Raw genomic sequence first — 20,238 nt, 5'->3', positions numbered from 1 at the left:
GAAAATAAATTAATCCTGATAAGGCTGACATGCTGCTGGTCAAGAATATAACCAAGTCAGGGGTTGAATAATCAGCCTGTTCAGGTTGAGGGGGAGGGTACCCTTCAAATGGAGTGAGTTCATGGTTTGAGGGAGCTTGTAAACTCAAAATGGCTTACATCATCCCCCCCCCCCCCCAATAACCTTTGGAGGTAAGTTAGTGACTGGCCTAAAGTCACCCAGCAAGCTTCCATGGTAGAGTAACTTGGGTATCCCAGATCCTAGTCCAACACTCTGACCATTACATGAACAATGATCCAATTATCCTTAAGGATATCTGCACATCTCTGGAGTATCGTCTACGGATGGATCAGGATTTGTGAATGTGTACAACAATGACTTTTTCAGTTGCTGCAAAAATGTACTACATTCCAGGCAAAACCAGATAACCTTCTCCCTTGTATTTAGACTATACAGTCTGAAGGAAATATATGTTGCTTTCTTCAGTCCTCACCTCTGCTTTATCACCTCTTCCAAAAATCTGTATACTGTAGTGGATTAATAAGAATTCTATTCCACTCCTTTTCTTATTATATGTTAGGGAAATGCTCTTGCACTTCAGGAGGCTCAAGAAGTTTAATTACTTAAGGCATGTACATCAACATTTTACATTGAGAAGCCCTATAAATAGCTATTACAAATCAAACAGGAAAATAGTTAAATGATTAGGGTATTTGCTTATTTTGTAGGGCATTGACCTAAAAATAAAAGTAGGGAAAGCTAGAATTTGGCAAAACTTAATAACCATCTCTGTGCTGCAGACTCTCTATTTTCTTAAGTATGCCCCTAACATTCACTGTATTTGTTTACCTTGAACAAGCAATTCAATAAAATGTTTTCACTGGAAAAAAGTTTATTTTTACTCTCATTGTACTGTGATTCCTCCCCTCCATCATACTGAATTGCCAGGCATAAACACAGAAGCAAAGAGGAGTTAGAGATCATGCCACTGGTCACTAGGAAGGTAATTTCCACCAAATTTCCAATAAATTCGTTCATCTGACCTATGACCAAGATGTCCCAAGATATTTATGATGCCCGTGTTGACATATATAAATGGTTTTGGTGACTGGCTCAAGTTTTATTAGTTTGAATGGATGATGTTTCTTTCCATAGGGGAAGGATTGCACTTTTTATTAGACTGAATGGAGAATGTATATCTTCTTTATTTAGATGTCATTTCCTATCTCAAGAACTCAGGATGTATTAAAATCAGGGGTCATTTCGTAGAAAAAGAGCTAGGGGGACTCATTAGCATAACTCATTAGCATATGCCACACCCCCTGACATCACCAGAAGTGTGTCCTCCCCACAGCCGGCGGCGACCTCCAGCGGGCACCAGCAGGGAGCTCCAGGCCCCGCCCTCCTGCACCTCACCCGGGGGGATGGCGTCCCCCCGCGTCCCCCCCCCAAATGACCCCTGATTAAAATATATTTTTATATTCCCACAGTTGCAGCAGACCTCCCCAGAGCTAGTTTGGAGCAGCACTCTGATCTGGAGAACAGGGTTTGATTCTCCACTTCTCCACATGCAGCCAGCTGGGTGACCTTGGGTCAGCCACAGTTCTCTCAGAGCTCTCTCAGACCCACCTACCTCACAGGGTGTCTGTTGTGGGAAGAGGAAGGGAAGGAGATTGTAAACCACTCTGAGACTCCGAGTGAAGGGGTCATTTCGTAGAAAAAGAGCTAGGGGGACTCATTAGCATAACTCATTAGCATATGCCACACCCCCTGACATCACCAGAAGTGTGTCCTCCCCACAGCCGGCGGCGACCTCCAGCGGGCACCAGCAGGGAGCTCCAGGCCCCGCCCTCCTGCACCTCACCCGGGGGGATGGCGTCCCCCCGCGTCCCCCCCCCAAATGACCCCTGATTAAAATATATTTTTATATTCCCACAGTTGCAGCAGACCTCCCCAGAGCTAGTTTGGAGCAGCACTCTGATCTGGAGAACAGGGTTTGATTCTCCACTTCTCCACATGCAGCCAGCTGGGTGACCTTGGGTCAGCCACAGTTCTCTCAGAGCTCTCTCAGACCCACCTACCTCACAGGGTGTCTGTTGTGGGAAGAGGAAGGGAAGGAGATTGTAAACCACTCTGAGACTCCGAGTGAAGGGTGGGGTATAAATCCAATTCTTCTTGTTCTTCTCCAGGATGCCCCTCTACCTGCCCTCCAAGTTGTGAGCAGACTGGCTGGGGGAAGGGGGAAAAGATCCCTAGGGTCCAATATGCGAAGGGGGGAAGGAGTATGTCAAACGGCCCCCCTGCAAGCTAGAAGCATATAACTTGCGGCAGACTTCCCCAGGATGCCCCTCAAACTGCTCTCCAAGTTGTTTGCAGATTGGCTTTGGATTACAGCTCATCTCCAGATGCAGTCTGCTCCCATAGAGCAGAATGTAAGCTCTCTTACTGGCAAGAGTGGCCTGTCAAGCTTTGGAGGGCCAGTATTGGCACTTCCAGGATTGCAGAAAGGCTGTAGAAGAACCCCCCCCCCCAAAGTTGCCTTGACAATTAATGCCTTGGGGCCAGGTTGTCTGGCTCACAGACTACTCCTACAGACCAAATGGGCTGCCTGAAAAAATCATAGTCCATGGGCAGTCCATTGAAAATGCAAATGCATGGACTGGGCAAACAGTTCTCCGGTTCATGACAAAATTAGGTCTGTGGTCCCATCCATGCCCATCCTTAAAGGTAAAGGTAAAGGTTCCCTTGCTCGAAAGCCAGTCGAATCCGACTCCAGGGTTGCGGTGCTCATCTCTGTTTCAAAGCCGAAGAGCCAGCGCTGTCCGAAGACGTTTCCGTGGTCATGTGGCCGGCATGACTAAACACCAAGGTGCACGGAACGCTGTTACCTTCCCACCGAAGTGGTACCTATTTATCTACTTGCAATTTCTTGCTTTCGAACTGCTAGGTTGGCAGGAGCTGGAACTAGAGACAGGAGCTCACCCTGTCTTGCGGCACCCGGGTCTTGAACCACTGAACTACTGGCCTTCCACAGCCTTAGTCAAGAGTTAATATCCAGAGAAATATATTAAAGAGATGCTGAAATCTTTGCACTTCTAGATGGGCCATGAGTATAAGCATACTACATAAACAAGGGAATCCAGATTGAAAAATTGAGGATGTTTCTGGTAACCAAGCTCTGCAATCATGCAGACCCTAAATACATAGCCCTATAACGGAAGAAAAAAGATAAGACAGAGCTTTAACTTAAGGCTTGTCCTCTTACAAAACAAGTAAAATATTTACCAGTACCATGTATGTTCTTTCTCCATAGGATATAGTCTTTTTCTTGTTTTTCAAGCGTCAGAGTAATCCCACTAGAGCAGCAGACTGGAGTCAGAGCAAGCAGTCGAGCAGCGGATACTGAATACCAGTCTCTCTCCCTAACAGCCCATCTTTGACTCAACATGATGTGATTACAAGGTATCAGGTATCTGGAACAACAGAGACTTCCTTTAACAAACTCAAGTACTCAATTCAAGGGAAAACGTGTAAAAAGATACCTGCAGTCCATCCAATGAACAGCTAGTTAAAACAGGCAAATTGTAGCAAATAGATTTTATACCAATTTACACATTCAGTATTAGATTTTAAACCATCACCCCCACACAACAAAATAGGGTTGCCAGGTCCTTCCTGGCAACATTGGGTTGGGGATGGGGGGGGGACTTATGAGGAGAAAGACAAAGTCCTAGGCTTCATTGGCGCCATCACACCAGAAGTGACCTCATAACGCCAGCAAAAACCTGAACAACACTCTGGTATTTGGGCAAAAACTCTGGTAAAACTGGCTTCTACCATAGAGATTTTGCCCAAATACCAGTGTCACCTGGACTTTGATGGTGCAATGACATCACTTCATGTGCAATGCCGGCTTAGGCCTTCTCCTTGCTCTCGGTGAGTCCCCCCACCAGCCAGCTGATTGGTGGCTGGGGGTAAGGTCTGGCAGTGGGAAACCAACAGAAAGGGTCATTTTGCAATAAGGATTGACTGAAAAATTCATAAAAAGAATAAGGGCAAATACAGACTCAGTTTGTTACTGTGCAATGTATTAAACACTGCAGTATTCTATGTGTTTTGGAAAATGTGGAGCTTATGAAATACGTATTTTATACCTTTGTGTTAATCAGATTTCAATCTTCTGCTTCTAAAATCTGCTAAACTTTGGCTTATACTAGCCTTTCACAAACACAACAAACTAAAACTTTGATCCCATTTACTTTAAAATAGTTTTCCTGCATTTCATACAAGAACATAAGATGGCTATATTCTAGGGATTTATCAGACCAATGTGATTTTAAATAAACTGAGCTAGTGTAGCCTATTAAAGGTAAAGGTTCCCTTGCTCGAAAGCCAGTCGAATCCGACTCTAGGGCTGCGGTGCTCATCTCCATTTCAAAGCCGAAGAGCCAGCGCTGTCCGAAGACATTTCCGTGGTCATGTGGCCGGCATGACTAACCACCAAGGCGCACGGAACGCTGTTACCTTCCCACCAAAGTGGTACCTATTTATCTACTTGCAATTTCTTGCTTTCGAACTGCTAGGTTGGCAGGAGCTGTAACTAGAGACGGGAGCTCACTCCGTCATGCGGCACCCGGGTCTCGAACTGCTGAACTACTGACCTTCCACAGCCTGCAGTTCAGCGTCTTAACCACTTGAGCCACCGCAGCTCCTATTAGGCTTCCTCAAAATTTTCTTGTTGAGATGTGATCCCATTCTTGCCAGCTCTTACAAGTCCTGAACTAGTTCTAAATATAGGAAATTAATACAATTAGCCTGATTCATGCATTACATTTTTAATTTGTGGTTCTACAGTAAAGCCACCACGTTGTCCGTTTGTTTTCAGTCCATATGTTAAATGTTTGAGGATGGAGTGCATTAGAACATTCAAAAGGCTTATCACCATTCCAAATTTCTCAGGAAGAAAAAAAGAAGTAATGCTGCAGTGGCTTTATCACCCCAATCACCAAATTACAAAAAAGTCTGACTGACTTATCCCTTAGGCCACTGCTCTGAGTGCTGCCAATTTATCTTCAGCAGCCTTCCTTTTAAAAATAGAAACGCATGTTCGTTTCATAGAGGAAAATGTCTAAGCACTTTCATCTTTCTAGGTAGACTGTGATTTTTACATATTAATATTTTTCTCACAATGTAACTAGTACTGACACCAGGTTTCTAACCCATGCATGTTCTAAAGCATAAGTATCTGAGTTCTATAAGACAACATACACAGAATTGTGTAGGGACAATACTACGTATGAAACAGCCCAAGAAAACCATTTCGAATTTTGCATTGCAGTATCAGAGGAAAGACAGAGAGATTAGTTTTACCTTAAAACTAGCTGTAGCATCACATCTTCACAATGCAAGCTGATAAGAGTTCTGAACAATGCCAAGGATACCACACAGAGCTGGGGAATCATAAGCACAGTCAGTATTTCATCATGATTTTCTATTTTTCCTGAGGTAAACATTCATTTGGCATTAAGACAGCAATACAACTGAATTCTGGTACTTCTGTGAGACATCAGCTGTATGTTTTATTTCATCTAGAGAACATCTTCTGAAGAATTAGATTACCATAACCTAAGGTAAGCACATGGGCAGCTGCAAGATATACATGGCATCTATACATCAAAGTTTAAGGGTAAGAGAAAGATTTAAATTTAGTCAAATGTTAATTTTTAAGGGAAGTGTAAATTTAAATAAAGCCTTGGATATTCAAGAATGAATACAAGTACTTTTGGATAATTTATTCTGCTGTGGGAATGTTATCTCTGCAACATAGTTTGACATGGCAGAAGACCTCCTTCAGAAAAGAACTCGAGTGTTATCACAGTTTTTTAGAGGTGCAAGGCTTCCTAAGATTGGGTGGGGATGTACTTCTATAACTTGCATTCAGGGCTGTAGCAGGAGTGTGAGGAGAGAGAGTCACGCTCCACTGAACTGAAGAGGACACAGCAATATTTGTGGCATTTACAAAAGACCTATTTCACTGTTTTGGAATATTAAATGGAAGCTAAATAAGAGCTGAATGAAAAGTCATTCTCAAAGTTTATGATTAACAGGATGCTAAATGGGCTTTTGTGAAGGTTGATCTTCAGTGGACTTCTTTAGTATATGAGCTTTTGGTTCTTTCTCTGCTACCATCCTCAGCTGAAGAGGTTCAACGTTATGAATGTATAGGTTAGAAGAATGGAAAGTGATTAAAATTATTTGAACAAACACTGACTGTTTTTACATGGGCTATTTGCTCCAGGTTCTATGCTATTACCGGGGGGGGGGGGGGGGGTTTCCTGCTTCCACATTACATCACAGTGCTTTAATACACCTCCCAGGATTTCTCCAGCTTTTCTCTGACCTTTCCCAAATTTGTTTTGCTGTGAAGTTTCAGGAAAGAGCACAGCAAGGCCTGGATAACTGACATGTCGGTGGGAAAGATTTGATTTTCCCAGTCCTGGCCAAATGACAGGCATTTTCCCTGCCCCTGTCCCACAGTGGCCATGTCTTCTCCCCATTAATGGAGGATTTTTTTAAAAAACAGCAATTGACATAATCAGTGTTGGGGGGGGGGGAGGGCCAGTGCACACAGAGAGAGTTGTGCTGGCCAACTCCTACCTCCCTCTGCAGATTCCTACTAGGCTTTACCTGAGGGTTCACTTCCACCCTTGTTTTCTCTGAGTGGGATAGACTGGTGCACATGGACCGGGGTTTGGAAGAGCCCCCTCCCCCAAAGCTGCCAGTACTCAGTACCAGTGAACACTGTCACAGAAAAGCTCTGGACATAACAACCTGAGTATCATGTTTTCTGTATTCCCAGCTTTTATTTTTACAAAAGTGAGTCTCTTCCCCTTTCAGTGCTGAGATATGGGAAAGGCATATCTTCATAACGAAACATGCTCAAGACTTACTTTTGTTCAAAAATTAAAACTGGGAATTAGAGAACCTGATACACAGATTGCTACATCATTGTAACAATAGTCAATTGCTATTTTAAAAGAAAATTTGGAAAAAAACCTGGTGAAAGTCAGGAAGATGGCTGCTATGAGGTGACTGGGCAGGCAAACTACAGGGAAATCTGCCAACTGGAAGCCTTGTCGTCACTGCATTGTAACGGCTGCAGTGGCAGCAGTAGGAAAACTGTGAAAAACACTAGGGAGTCTACTTATCTGAATGGAATATGAGAGGTGAAATCTTAAACTGTTCATAGGACAGAAAGATATTTCATATTCAAGAAGTGTAAAAGTGCTTTTATGTTTAATCCATCAATTATTGAAAAAAATTCACCACAGCACTAATAATCATGGGGCTCTGTGCTGAGGAAAAGTGATGGAAGTGGCAGCTCTGCTTTCTACACTTGGCTAAGTTACACAGCAGAAAAATAATTCAAGCAGCACATCTGCATTTTGGCTGAGCTCCTGGTTGCTCATAGCTAGAGAGTTCTTGATATCATCACCCACGCTGTCTGTGGAACAGATAATTATGGCTCAGCAGAGACAGCAACATTAGTTGTTAGTTACTGAAGCTGCTTGGGAGTTTTCGGAGTTAATCTGTTTCAGCAGTGAGTATCTGTATACGCATGCGCTTCCTCCTCAAAATGATTTTTTCCCCTTGGGCCCAAGATGTCAGCCGTAACACGCAAATTTGATGCACAAACTGATCACTTGGGCTCACCTGCATTGCTAGCCATATGCTACTCTACATTTTATATGCAGGAGGAGTCTCTCTCTCATGCATTCTTTAATGGAGAATACAAGTCAGCCAAAATGGTGGGGGGGAGGTCAGAAGAGCAGCCTACTGAATACAGAGTGAAGCAGGTGTTTTTCTCACTTTCTACTGAAGATTAACCTGCTCGCAAACAGCAGCCTGCTATTAACTATTTCTGTGTCTTAATGAATAACATGCCACAATTATGTTCAGAAGGGGCTCTTGGCAACCCCTTCAATAACAGGGAAGCATTTAATGCTGCAAAGACAAGGAGCTGATGAAGCTGGTAGTATAGATACCATGCATTATTACTGAATGCACATCAAGCAACATCATTACATCAACACACTGTTCTGTTATTGGAGACAGGAGGACCACTTCATTCTGTATCTCTAACTAAACAGGGAAAAGGTGAAATCACTAGTGACCTTTTTGGAAGGGAAAAATGACTTGGCAGGTTCGCATGGTTAATTTCAAAGTGTCCAAAATATGTAGCCAATAATTTTTTTTTTAAAGCTCTAGATAAATGTTGATTATCTTGCACTTACATAGACACACCGCACCAAATGACCACTGGCATTGCTATTAAAGTTCAGTCTTATGGTGGTTGTAAGGTTACTTACACTTTGATTCACTGTTCTTTACATCAGTGGCTTTTATCATTTTAATTGTTTATATGTTGAAATGTTATTGTATTTCTATGGGATTATTTTTCAGTTTTTGAGCCAGCTTTAGTGCCTGACATACATCAAGAGGCAGTACATCATTAGGGACAAAACTGAATATTAAAAGAGACCTCAGAAACAGATACTAGTTGAGCACCTGATATTACGACTTCTAAATTCTGAGAATACTCATATTTGTTTTAGTTAAAAATTGTCTCTATTCCATACAGTAGTAGAATATGGTAACATGATTGGATGGCATATATCAAGATATTCCTCAAATACAAGAACTGAAGCATCATGTAATAAGAACAGATGTACACCCAAACTACATGGAAGACTACTCCCAAAATAGAATTTACTTCAAGAAAATCTGAAGAAAAACCTTAAGAATTTATCATTCAAGCTTCAGATAGAAAGTTGCTTTCTAGGTCTCCAGAAATGAATATGACAAGAATTGAGAGTCCCAGGCTGACCTTAAGCACATCGCTCTCATCCTTATTTTCCTATTTATAGGACAAACATAAGTAACCTCTCAAGATTGCTAGAAGGGCAAAAAAAGAAAGAGATTAAACACAGACGATGACTTTTAAGAAGCGCCACATTACAATGCTGATTACATTGGAGCACACATTGTTTAAAAACAGGAATGCAGAGGTTCTGTGCATGGCAAAAAGTATGTGTAGATGCTGGGATCAAAGTATGAGATAGCTAGGACAGAGCATGTAGGTCAACATTCATATGGCTTATTACAGCATATGAGTACAGCAGTAAGTGTGGACTACTAAACTTCTCTGAATGGGTATTGAAGTTATCAGACACCATTAAAGACTTAACCACTATTTTCTGGGGGGGGGATTCTTTGATGTCTACAGCAAAAACATATTGTATTTTTCTATAAGAAAGACAGAACGATTTAGATCAGTATTAAAAATGGGGGGAAATGACACACTTGTCTGAAACAATTCCACATGCCATTACTTGCATCTCACCCGAAATGGAGTGTTTATGCGGCTTGTGAGGGTGTCCAAAATCTGTACATTCTCATGACGGTGCAGCAGGATGAAACGGAGAAAGATCTGAAGTAACGCTGGTTCTGAAACACTCCGCAAGAAGAGATCCAAGTATGCGGTTGTAGTCATGACCTCCTCTACAGTCACCTAGAAAAGGAACCACAGGAAGATTATAGGCCACTTCAACCTCACCACACCAGTTAAACAGTTCACATGGCCCCCACAATGACAAACAGGATAAAACTATAATCAGCAAAAAAAAATTGTTTTTAAAAATGCAGGCAAGGCCTAAAAACAACATTTTTGTGCTAGTCTGATAACACAGTGTAATGACAGCGTATGAATCTCATTGCCATGTTAAGAAAAAGACTAAACAATCCACCCAATTCCCCAAATAACTGTAGAATCCTTGTGTTCCAGTGCCAGATTCTCTTTTCTAGTTGCTATACATTAAACACCAAAAAGGTCCACTGTTCTATAAATAACAAACAGACACAGGATTGATTTTAAAAATCCTCCTGCTCCACTATATTTTTTCTTTATTTTTCCCATCTCTGCTACTCCTGTACTGAGTTAAAAGGGGGGGAAAGCCTCAGATCCACCATAAATTGGAAGGAATACTTATGAACACAATTTCACAGCTCAGAAACATACATGCCACCCTGCTGTGCCTCTGCTACAGATCGCAAGGGTGCACAAGTTATTCTACAGCCAGCCATAAAAAGCCAAGGCTGTGCTTCCAGTAACTGGATAATTGGATCAGGACCATTATACTGAACATCTGGTTACTACACCAAGAAGCAACTGCCACCATTATCTCTTGCTTTCGGCAGTCCTACTTGTAGGTATAATGGAAAATGGACCAGCAAGTAACTGAAGCTTTCCAATGTATACTGTTGTCAAATAGCACATAATTTCAGAGTAAAACTAACTTGTCCTTAAATGCCATCAGGAGTAATGTATTTACTAGCCATAGGTTTCCTCTCACACTTCAATCTCACATAGTGGATGTTTGTATATCATTTGTTGTTTGTTGTCGTCAAGTCACAGCTGACTTATGGCGACCTCGCAGGGTTTTCAAGGAAAGAGATATTAAGAGGTAGTTTGGCAGTGCCTGCCTCCGTGTTACAACCCTGGTATTCCTTGGTGATCTCCTATACAAATACTGGCCAGGGTCGATTCTGCTTAGCTTCTGAGATCTGATGAGACTGGGCTAGCCTGGGCTGTCTAGGTCAGGCTTGTATACCGCAGGTGCTGTATAATATTTTGCTAAATAAGTCACTATTCTGACAGCTATTCTTGAGCCAACCTTAGCCCTCTAAGTCAGCATTTTTCAAAAAAATACCTACTTACGAGCACGATAAGCTTCATTTTACAGATACAAATGTGCAAGGATCTGCCTGTATGAAAAGGTGCATTAGCCATCCTTTTTTATTATAGGTAACAAGATAAATGAGAAGTACTTTTTCCTTAAGAAAAGACTCCAAGCTGGACTTCCGGTTTTGGTGACTTACTGGCAAGTGCGCTCCATCGTGCTCTGATGGGAGTGGCTCATAACCGCGGTGAATGGGTAGATGGGAGGGGGCCCCCAGAGGGAGCTCATAGCCTGGGGAGTGAGGGATGCCTCTTCTGAGGTGACAGCTGAGGAATTGAGGCTCCTCTTTGCCCCAATAGGTCCTGCCGCCGCGAGACCAGTAATGGAGGTAGAGGCGCATGCCAGACCGAGCCAGCAAGTGATCCAGCGCTCAGGGGCTTTTTCCCTACCTTTGGAAGTGACACGTGGAATGAAGCGTGAGTGAGCACTCTTTCAAAACTAGCCAAGCGCCCAAGAGGATAATCACCCCAAAGCCCCAAGTCGATGTAGCGGAGGGGGGAGGAGTCAATCTCACCCCTGAAAAAGTTACCTGGAGAGCGAATACGAGGGGCAGAGAGACGATTTTGATTGACAGATGTTAATCCATCCAAGTAGTGTGCGGAATAGTAGAAAGTGCATGAATTAACAGATTTTCAGAGACTTAAAAGAACTTATTCTTTCTGTGTAAACAATGACACAATGGGCTGATAAAATGGCGCCTAAGAGGGGACCTTCTTCAGGAACTGCCAGCTCAGCGACGCTGGCCTCCAGACCGGAAGTAACCACCGACTTCCCTAAAATGTTAGCTATAGCACTGCACCCTCTGCTGGATCAGATGACTAATCTCAACAATAATTTTGATGCTCTTCAGAAGCAATTGAAAGAAACCAGCAAAAGAACAGAAGAAACAGTTAAAACGTTGAAAAAAGTTGATGCTAAGACAAATGTGATAAATCAGAGACTGGAGGGCGTGGAAAAAGAGAGAACCTCTGATAAAGGACAGCTTCTACAACTACAAATGGAAAAATCATCATATGTCCTGAGTGTTGTGTCTTCACCACTGAAATCTAATGTTAAGCTTGAAACCTCAGCCAGGATTCTAATCTGAAACAATACCATTGGCTGAAGCTCATTGTAACCAATCAGATGTAAGAGAACTGTGCTGGAGGGAACTGTGTTTATTGGATGTTATCTCTGTATTATGATTCGATCTTAACTCTGTGAGGGCGTGGCTACACCAGCCTGGGATTGTTTAAAAGGGAGCTAAGGGCAGATCTTAAAGCGGAATTTCTACAAAACAATGTGGATATGGTGTATCGAACATATTCAGACTTCATTAAGAAAAATAAACTGCCTGGCAAAGTATTTGTTAAGTTCTCCAAGAGGTCGACAAGAGATACAATATTGAAAGCGACTAATGGGATAACCCTAAAAATCAAATACGAAGAAATTAGAGTTTTAAAAGACATTCCATTTGAGGTAAGAAAAAAGAGGAAACAGTACAAAAATATGACATCTTTTTTACAGAAAAATTCCACTCCCTACAGATGGATAATGCCAGAAGGACTTATCTTCAACTACAAAGAGAAAAAAAGAAAAGATTGACTCTGTTACAAAAGCAAAGACATTTTTGGAACAGCATCAAGCAACAGAGAAAGAAAAAGGAAAAGCAGGGGATAATAACATAATGGAGGAAGACAGCGAACAAGGATTGGGAACAGTGGCAGTACCTCGGGCAGTCCTTCAGAAGACTCAGATTCTGATAAAGGAGTAGCAGTTCCTAAATATCTTAATTTTCTTCAAGTCAGACTGACTTATGACAAAAGCAAGCACAGGGGGGGAAAACATGATAAATAGCTTAATACTGAAAGCCTGATTTCTTTTTGTTAATATATAAACTACTAGGATGCAACTATTTTGGATAATTATGTTTGTGCTAGTTTGACTCTGAAATAATATCTATTAACCCTTCATTTCTTAAATTTTAAATGTGGGGAAGGCATCAAGACTTGGGTAAAACCTATATGTAACTACTGTAGTATGATCCTTGTCTAGCTTTGTATTTTAGGTTAGTTTTTCCCTTACTCCTTACCCTTTGTAGTATGTAGTGAAAAAGCAATTAAAAAGTTATATATATAAAAAAGGAAAAACTCCAAGCTGTCACTAAAATCTAAGAGGATTCGCACTGAAGGATGGTATTTGCATAAAAGTGTTGTATCTTTTAAAATAAAAGCTAGAGACTAGCTGTATTATTTTAATTGTTTTATTAAACGTTTTTGTTGGTACATGTTGTATACCGCCCTGAGGAGGGTGGTTTATTAATTGAATCAGTCAATCAGTAAAAAAGAGTCTCTGTATGCAGCAAGCTATTGGTCACCACACAAATTTTTAATGAAGTATTTTAAAGACAGTCATGAAAATCACTTAGTGTATCCATCAGTGATATAAACAGGGCCTTAACACTGACTCTATTCTTGTTCATATTCCACATGACATAAAGCCACCAATTAAAACCATTTCTTTATTTAGGATATTTCTGTTGCTTCTTTAGTATCCTGCTCAAGATGGCTTACAATTAAAACCACATCACAATATTAACAACAAGCCATTGGGCATAAGCAGCATAAAAACTATCCATAAAACAGAAGACACCCATTAAAAAGCTGATGATAAAACCCATAATTAAAACTCTGGATTTTAAAAAAAAAATTGGCCTAGTGCCTGGAAGTATTATAAAACAGACACCAGGTGAGCCTCAAGGGGGAGGGTGTTCCAAAGTGAAGGTGTCATCACAGAAAATGTCCTGTCTCTAGCTGCTATCCACCTCACCCCTGAAGGCGGTGGCATAGATCATGGGGATTGAGACGCACATCCTAACTGGCAGGCTAGATGGTATGGGAGGAGACAGCCCTTCAAGTACCCTGGCCCCAAGACATTTAGGGCCTTAGCAGTATTTTGAACTGTGCTCGAAAACAGATGGGTGACCAGTGCAGATCTTTCAACACAGGGTGATACACACACACACACACACACACACACACACACACACACACCGTAACCAATTCCAGTAACCTAGAGGTGTGTTTTGGACCAACTGACATTTCTGAACTGTTTTCAAAGGCAGCCCACTTACAGCACATTACAGTAATCTAGTCTGGATAAAACATTCACACTTTGGAGATGCTCCTTCTTCATGTCTTATAACACAGTCCTTAAGAAACCTTCAGCATTTTGGGAAGTTTACCATGTGCCACTACACCTACAAATATTTTCTTACTCTTGTCTAAATTCTATATTTTGAAAAAGTCATATTTATTTAAAAAACGAGTCCCTGATCACTGATTTCTTCCTCAGATATACAGGGGGCTTCAATTCACCTTCTACAGTCACTGCTATAGGCTTCTCAACTTAAAGCTTAGCTTCACATTATATATAAAACCAGAGGAAACAAAACACCACCTCTTGTATTTGACAGCCTCCACTTATTGAAATTTGCAGCCTTCAGTCATGCATTATTTATGAGCCACAGAGGTACATTTGCACTCCTGAAGTCTTGAGGATCTGGTTCCTGAACCAGCTTACTGATCTAATCCTGATGCAGACAATAGGTTTTATACTTTAAAAGAAACCTGATGGGAATTCCTATGCTAAGCTTGTCACTTTCTCCAATGAAAATAAATTGTTGAAAATTTTCACTAGGGCCTGACCTGGATAGCCCAGGCAAGCCGAATCTTGTCTCGGAAGCTAAGCAGGGCTGACCCAACAAGTATTTGGATGGGAGACCTCCAGAAAATACCAGGGCTGGGAAGCCAAAGGTCATCATGACTTCCAGGCACATGTGCACCCAAAAATGCAAATTAAAAAATGTTTTCATTGGCACATTCTCAGACATACACAGAAGTCTTTACAAAGTTTAAGCCTGCTGGAAATAATCACCAAGACCATTTTAAAAAAAAGACTTCAGATGTTGCTTGTCAGGTCCACACTTGGAAAATGTACAATTATATCCTCTAACTTACAAAGCAAAGCTGCAACCACTGCACCTCCTTCAAATTAGGTTACTAATCTTCTTTCCCATCGCTCTTCCTCTACTTGTTCCCAGGAGAAGGCAGGTGAGGGAACATGAGGGGGAAATGTACTTGGTGCTTCAAAGCACTGAAGGGTAGAGACACTACCTCCAGGCTGCAGACAAGAAACCTCCAGACGATAAGGATTTCACATTCACAGGGGTTTTTTTCTGTCTACGCTATTTTAACAACAGTAGATAGTAGATAGAGAACTGCCAGAAGTACAAGCTGGGTTTCAAAGAGGTAGAGGAACTAGATATCAAATTGCCAACATTCGCTGGATTATGAAGAAAGCAAGAGAGTACCAGAAAAATGTCTACTTCTGCTTCATTGACTACGCTAAAGCCTTTTTTCTGTGTTGATCACAACAAACTATGGCAGGTCCTTAAAGAGATGGGAGTACCAGACCACCTCACAAGTCTCTTGAGAAACCTGTATAAGGGTCAAGAAGCGACAGTTAGAACAGGATATGGAACTACTGATTGGTTTAGCATAGGAAAAGGGGTACGACAAGGATGTATATTGTCCTCTTGCTTATTTAATTTATATGCAGAGTACATCATGCGAAATGCCAGCCTGGATGGATCACAAGCTGGAATTAAGATTGCTGGGGAAAACATCAACAACCTCAGATATGCAGACGATACCACTCTAATGGCAGAAAGTGAAGAGGACCTAAAGAGCCTCTTGCCGAAAGTAAAAGAGGAGATCACAAAGGTTGGCTTGAAATGCAACATCAAAAAAAACTAAGATCATGGCATCCAGCCCCATCACTCCTTGGCAAATAGAAGGAGAAGTCGTGGAAGCAGTGACAGACTTCACGTTCCTGGGATCCAAGACCACTGCAGACGGTAACTGCAGCCATGAAATTAAAAGATGCCTGCTCCTTGGGAGAAAAGTGATGGCAAACCTAGACAGCATATTAAAAAAGTAGAGACATCACCCTGCCAACAAAAGTCCATATGGTCAAAGCAATGGTATTCCCAATAGTACTGTATGGCTGCGAGAGTTGGACTATAAGGGAAGGCCGAGTGCCAAAGAATAGATTCTTTTGAATTATGGTGCTGGAGGAGACTCTTGAGAGTCCCTTGGACTGCAAGAAGATCAAATCAGTCAATCCTCAAAGAAATCAACCCTGACTGTTCCCTGAAAGGCCAGATACTGAAGCTGAAGCTCAAATACTTTGGCCACCAAATGAGAAGGGAGCACTCACTGGAGAAGACCCTGATGCTGGGAAAGATTGAAGGTCAAAGAAGAAGGGGACGGCAAAGGATGAGATGGTTAGACAGTGTTCTCGAGCTAACTAACATGAAATTAAGCGAACTCCAGAGCACGACGGAAGACAGGAGGGCCTGGCGTGATGTGGTCCATGGGGTCACGAAGAGTCGGACTGTGCAACTGAACAAAAACAACAACAAAAAGCTCCACAATAGCTTATCAGAAGATGCTACTGGAAAATATAACTTCTGATATCAAACAGGGAAGCAGCTGCTAAGAAATTAAATGTGGAAAGCTCCTCATGCACACACAAGTCCTAAGTGTCTATAAAGGGGCTTGCAGGAACAGAGAGTTTCCTTCCTCTTGCACTCCATCATATGATAAAATATCACACATGGTAAAATACTAAACAGTGATGGAAAATTTGTTGTATATGTAAGTGCTGATTCTATATAGATTTTTGAGATGTGAGAATGTAAGGTTTTACATTACTTGCAAGAGTGGCATTCATCACAGAAGCTTTTGGAACGGAAATGCATGCACCGAGGAATTCCTTTGCCAGCTAAAGCAAGCAATGGGGGGGGGGAGAAAAAGAAGGGGGGGGGGGGGGGGGGGATTACGCTGACTGCAACTCAGGCCAGACTGTTTACACCCAGCAACAGACTAATAAGAAAGAAAAAAGTAAATAATACAAAGTACTGCAAACTCTTCTCGCGAAGAGTCGGACTCGACTGTGCGACTGAACAACAACAACAACTGCAAACTTGGGGTGGGATTAGGTCCTCCTTCTATCATCCTAAAGCATGGGTGGCCACACCATGGCACAAAAATGGTGACTGTGGCAGGCCTTGACAGATCCAAGAGGGCCTGGATGCAGTATACATCTTAAACTTCATTCCCTGAACAGTGAAAATGTGATACTGCTCACTGTTGGCCTTAAATCATCCAAGTGTATATTACAGACACAGCACTTCTAAGCTCATCAATCTGAACATGACACAGTGAAGCACATTTAACCCTCACAATAAGTGGGACTTGCTTTTTCTGGATTGAACCCACTGACCCACTGAGAGCCAGTTTAGTGTGGTGGTTAAGTGCGCGGACTCTAATCTGGGAGAACCGGGTTTGATTCCCCACTCCTCCACTTGCACCTGGCTGGATGACTTTGGGCAAGCCGTAGTTCTGATAAGAGCTGTTCTTGAAAAAGATCAGTTTCTGTCAAGAGCTCTCTCAGCCCCACCTACCTCACAGGGTGCCTGTTGTGGGAAGGGGAAGGGAAAGGAGTTTGTAAGACGCTCTGAGACACCTTTGGGTGGTGAAGGGCATGGTATAGATCCAAGCTCTTCTTCTTCTTCTCTAAGGAGAGGCTTTGCCTCGTGCAAGGAACTTCCACTAGCCAAATAAAAGATGTGTGACTATTTTATTTGATTACAAATCCCTTTAGAACCTTTCTCTCAATCTGGATCCATATATTGTTGGATATAACACCCTTGTACATCGTTCTCTTCCTGTATTTTCCTGTCAGGACAGGAAGAAACAACGGATCAACAATTACAACAGCAAAATATCCATTGCTGTGTGGCGCCTACCTGCCCTTCAAGGACAGTGTGTTACACAACTGCTGTCCAAGAACAACAAAGTCCAAACTAGTTTTACAGTTCTCTGAATCTTGCCCATTGTGCACAACTGAAGAAGACTACATTTAAATGGTCTGGGTTATCATGATGTTCTGGGACTTCCTGCTCCATTGGTGACTCATACTCAGTCTGAGCCATCTGGCATGCAGCCTGGGGGTGCTCCTGGACATAGTCTTGCTCTTGAACACTTAAGCAGCTGTTGTTGCCCATAGTGCTTTCTAATGAGTTCCATCAAACTGTATTTATAAATGACACTCTCTGCCCAGAGGTACCTGATGTGACATATGTGATTCAAAAGAACACACAAAATAGTAGCAACAGCAACCAGCAAGACTCCCAGATAGCGATTTCAGCAGTAACGTCCACTCAGCTGCCAGCAAAAGCATTTGGAAACAGCTTTTTATTGAGATGTTTACCAGTCTCTCTTTAATCCTGTTCACAGAAACTAGTCGCAGTTGACACGGAGCTAAGCAAACACTTCCAAAGGGATTTTCTTTAAAGACAAGTCCAGGGAATTTCCAGAACCTCAGGAGAAGGGGGAGAAACTGTACAATCTGAGCGCATCTGGACAAGCTCAGGGATTCTCCTTAGCCCACCACCCAATGGTTGATGCACGCATTTGTTTTTATTATTTTCTCTATTATTTCTCCCTCCCCAGTCTTTATTTCCTTAACCTTCTAGCTCAGCAGTCCTTAACCTTTCCAGACAAGAAGCAGCTTTTTTGGAGAGGTGCGGAAGGCCTCAATGCCACATGCACGTGCACTGAGCAGAGGAGGACCAGCTTTGTTGGCTATGCTGAACTGGCCATGGGGAAGAGAGAAGTAAGAGCTTCTGCATCTGAACCTGCCTATGATAAAATAAGATTCTTCTTCACTCACCTCTTCACTACACTGCTCTTCTCAGTGCGTGTACACCAAGAGAGACAGAAGGTATGGCGCTCTTGATCTTTATCCTTGTGCAGCAAGCTCTGCCAAAGAAGTGTCAGCTCTATAGCACCTTACAAAAGTAGATGTGGCTACATGATCCATCTGATTAATGGATTGAAGACCACTTTTATAGCTTATGGAGAGCCTTCTCACAACAAATGTCAGTCCAAAAAGCCTTCATTTGAAATGCATTTATTTCCCTGAGTTGTAACTGCTGGCAATCCAATCATCTTCAGAGGAAAGTTCCAAGGAACCTTTCTTCCCTTTTCTCTGGTTCTTTAGCAGCAGGTGTCATCCACCCCCTAGATGGTTAGCTGTTTAAGGACATTTCTCAAGCCTTGCTAATTATCTAACTCAATTCAGCTGGATGAAGCTGGGAGGGGGAGAGAACTTGCTCTCATCCAGAATCTACCTCAGAGACAGCTTTAATGATTGGTTGAAGATAGTCAGGAGGTCTATGGCCTGTGTTTCTATAAAATATAGTCTATACATTTAGACAGGGGTCGTTTCGTAGAAAAAGAGCTAGGGGAACTCATTAGCATAACTCATTAGCATATGCCACACCCCGACATCACCGGAAGTGTGTCATAAGGCCACACCCCCTGACATCACCGGAAGTGTGTCATAAGGCCACACACCCCGCCCCCAATGGTCCCGGCCGCTGCCGCCGGTCTTGCAGCTCCACTGCCGAGCCCCATGAGGCGGTGGACCTGCAAGGCCGGTGGGAGTGCAAGGAAGCCCCGCGAAGGCCCTCCCTGGCCCCAGGCAGGCAGGGGTGGGGAGAGGCAGGGAAGAAGCAACTTACCCTCCCTCTTCTCCTGCTTCCTCCTGGCTGAATGAGGGCTGGAAGCAGGGTGGCCAGAAGCAGGGGGCGGGGCTTCGTCATGTGCCCCGCCCCTCGTACCTCACCCGGGGGAACTGCGATCCCCCGCGTTCCCCCCCGAAATGACCTCTGCATTTAGACCATATCCTTCCTTCCTCCTACTCCATGTCCCTGCTCCTTATCTGTGTTACCCACTTTGTTTTATATGGAAGTATGCTGCCTGCTAGGAACTGAATTTGGTAAAGCCAGTAGAAGTTGAGATCTATGCTGCTAAGACTTGTAAGTATATCTAAGTATAAACTCTGTATGATGCTTGAAGTTCTAAGATACCGTAACAAGTGGGGCACCTGCAAAGACTTGTAGGGTCATGTCATTCCCCCTCCCCCACTACATCCTTTTTCCCTAGGGTTGCCAAGTACTTACCGCAATCCGGTGGGGGACACATGCTCCCCGGCCGGAATATTTCTCCTTGTAATGCACCATGCCGTTGCCAGGAAATGACACTGGATGACGCTCTGGCAATGGTAAAAACTCGAGGGTACCATCGAGTTTCTGGCCCCATTGCCAGAGCATCGCCCGGCGTCACTTTCTGGCAATGGCATGGTGCGGCACATCTGTTGTCCCCGCAGGAATGATCCTGCACAAACGTCTTCGTCCCCCACCGAATCACGGTAAGTACTTGGGAAACCTGTTTTTCCCTTTCCTGAAAACCCCCATAGCCTCTCCCCTTTTCCTGCTTCCTCCTCTCCTTCCCACTCATAAGCCAACTTTGCTTTATATGCCCCCTCT

General features: G+C 42.9%; 1 protein-coding gene across 1 annotated transcript in view; it reads right to left on the bottom strand.

Moving 5' to 3' along the window:
• Positions 1-20,238, bottom strand: part of FAM160A1 (family with sequence similarity 160 member A1) — a 128,728-nt gene that overhangs the window by 17,284 nt on the left and 91,206 nt on the right. The window contains 3 exon segments of the mRNA XM_015409042.1: positions 3,292-3,473; positions 5,371-5,450; positions 9,404-9,571. Of these exon segments, the coding sequence (XP_015264528.1) occupies positions 3,292-3,473; positions 5,371-5,450; positions 9,404-9,571 (430 nt within the window).

This window comes from Gekko japonicus, unplaced genomic scaffold (assembly GCF_001447785.1).
Source record: "Gekko japonicus isolate JY-2015 unplaced genomic scaffold, Gekko_japonicus_V1.1 scaffold24, whole genome shotgun sequence".
NCBI lineage: Eukaryota > Metazoa > Chordata > Lepidosauria > Squamata > Gekkonidae > Gekko > Gekko japonicus.
Note: the sequence above shows the minus strand (reverse complement) of the source record. Positions and strands in the feature narration are given on the sequence as shown.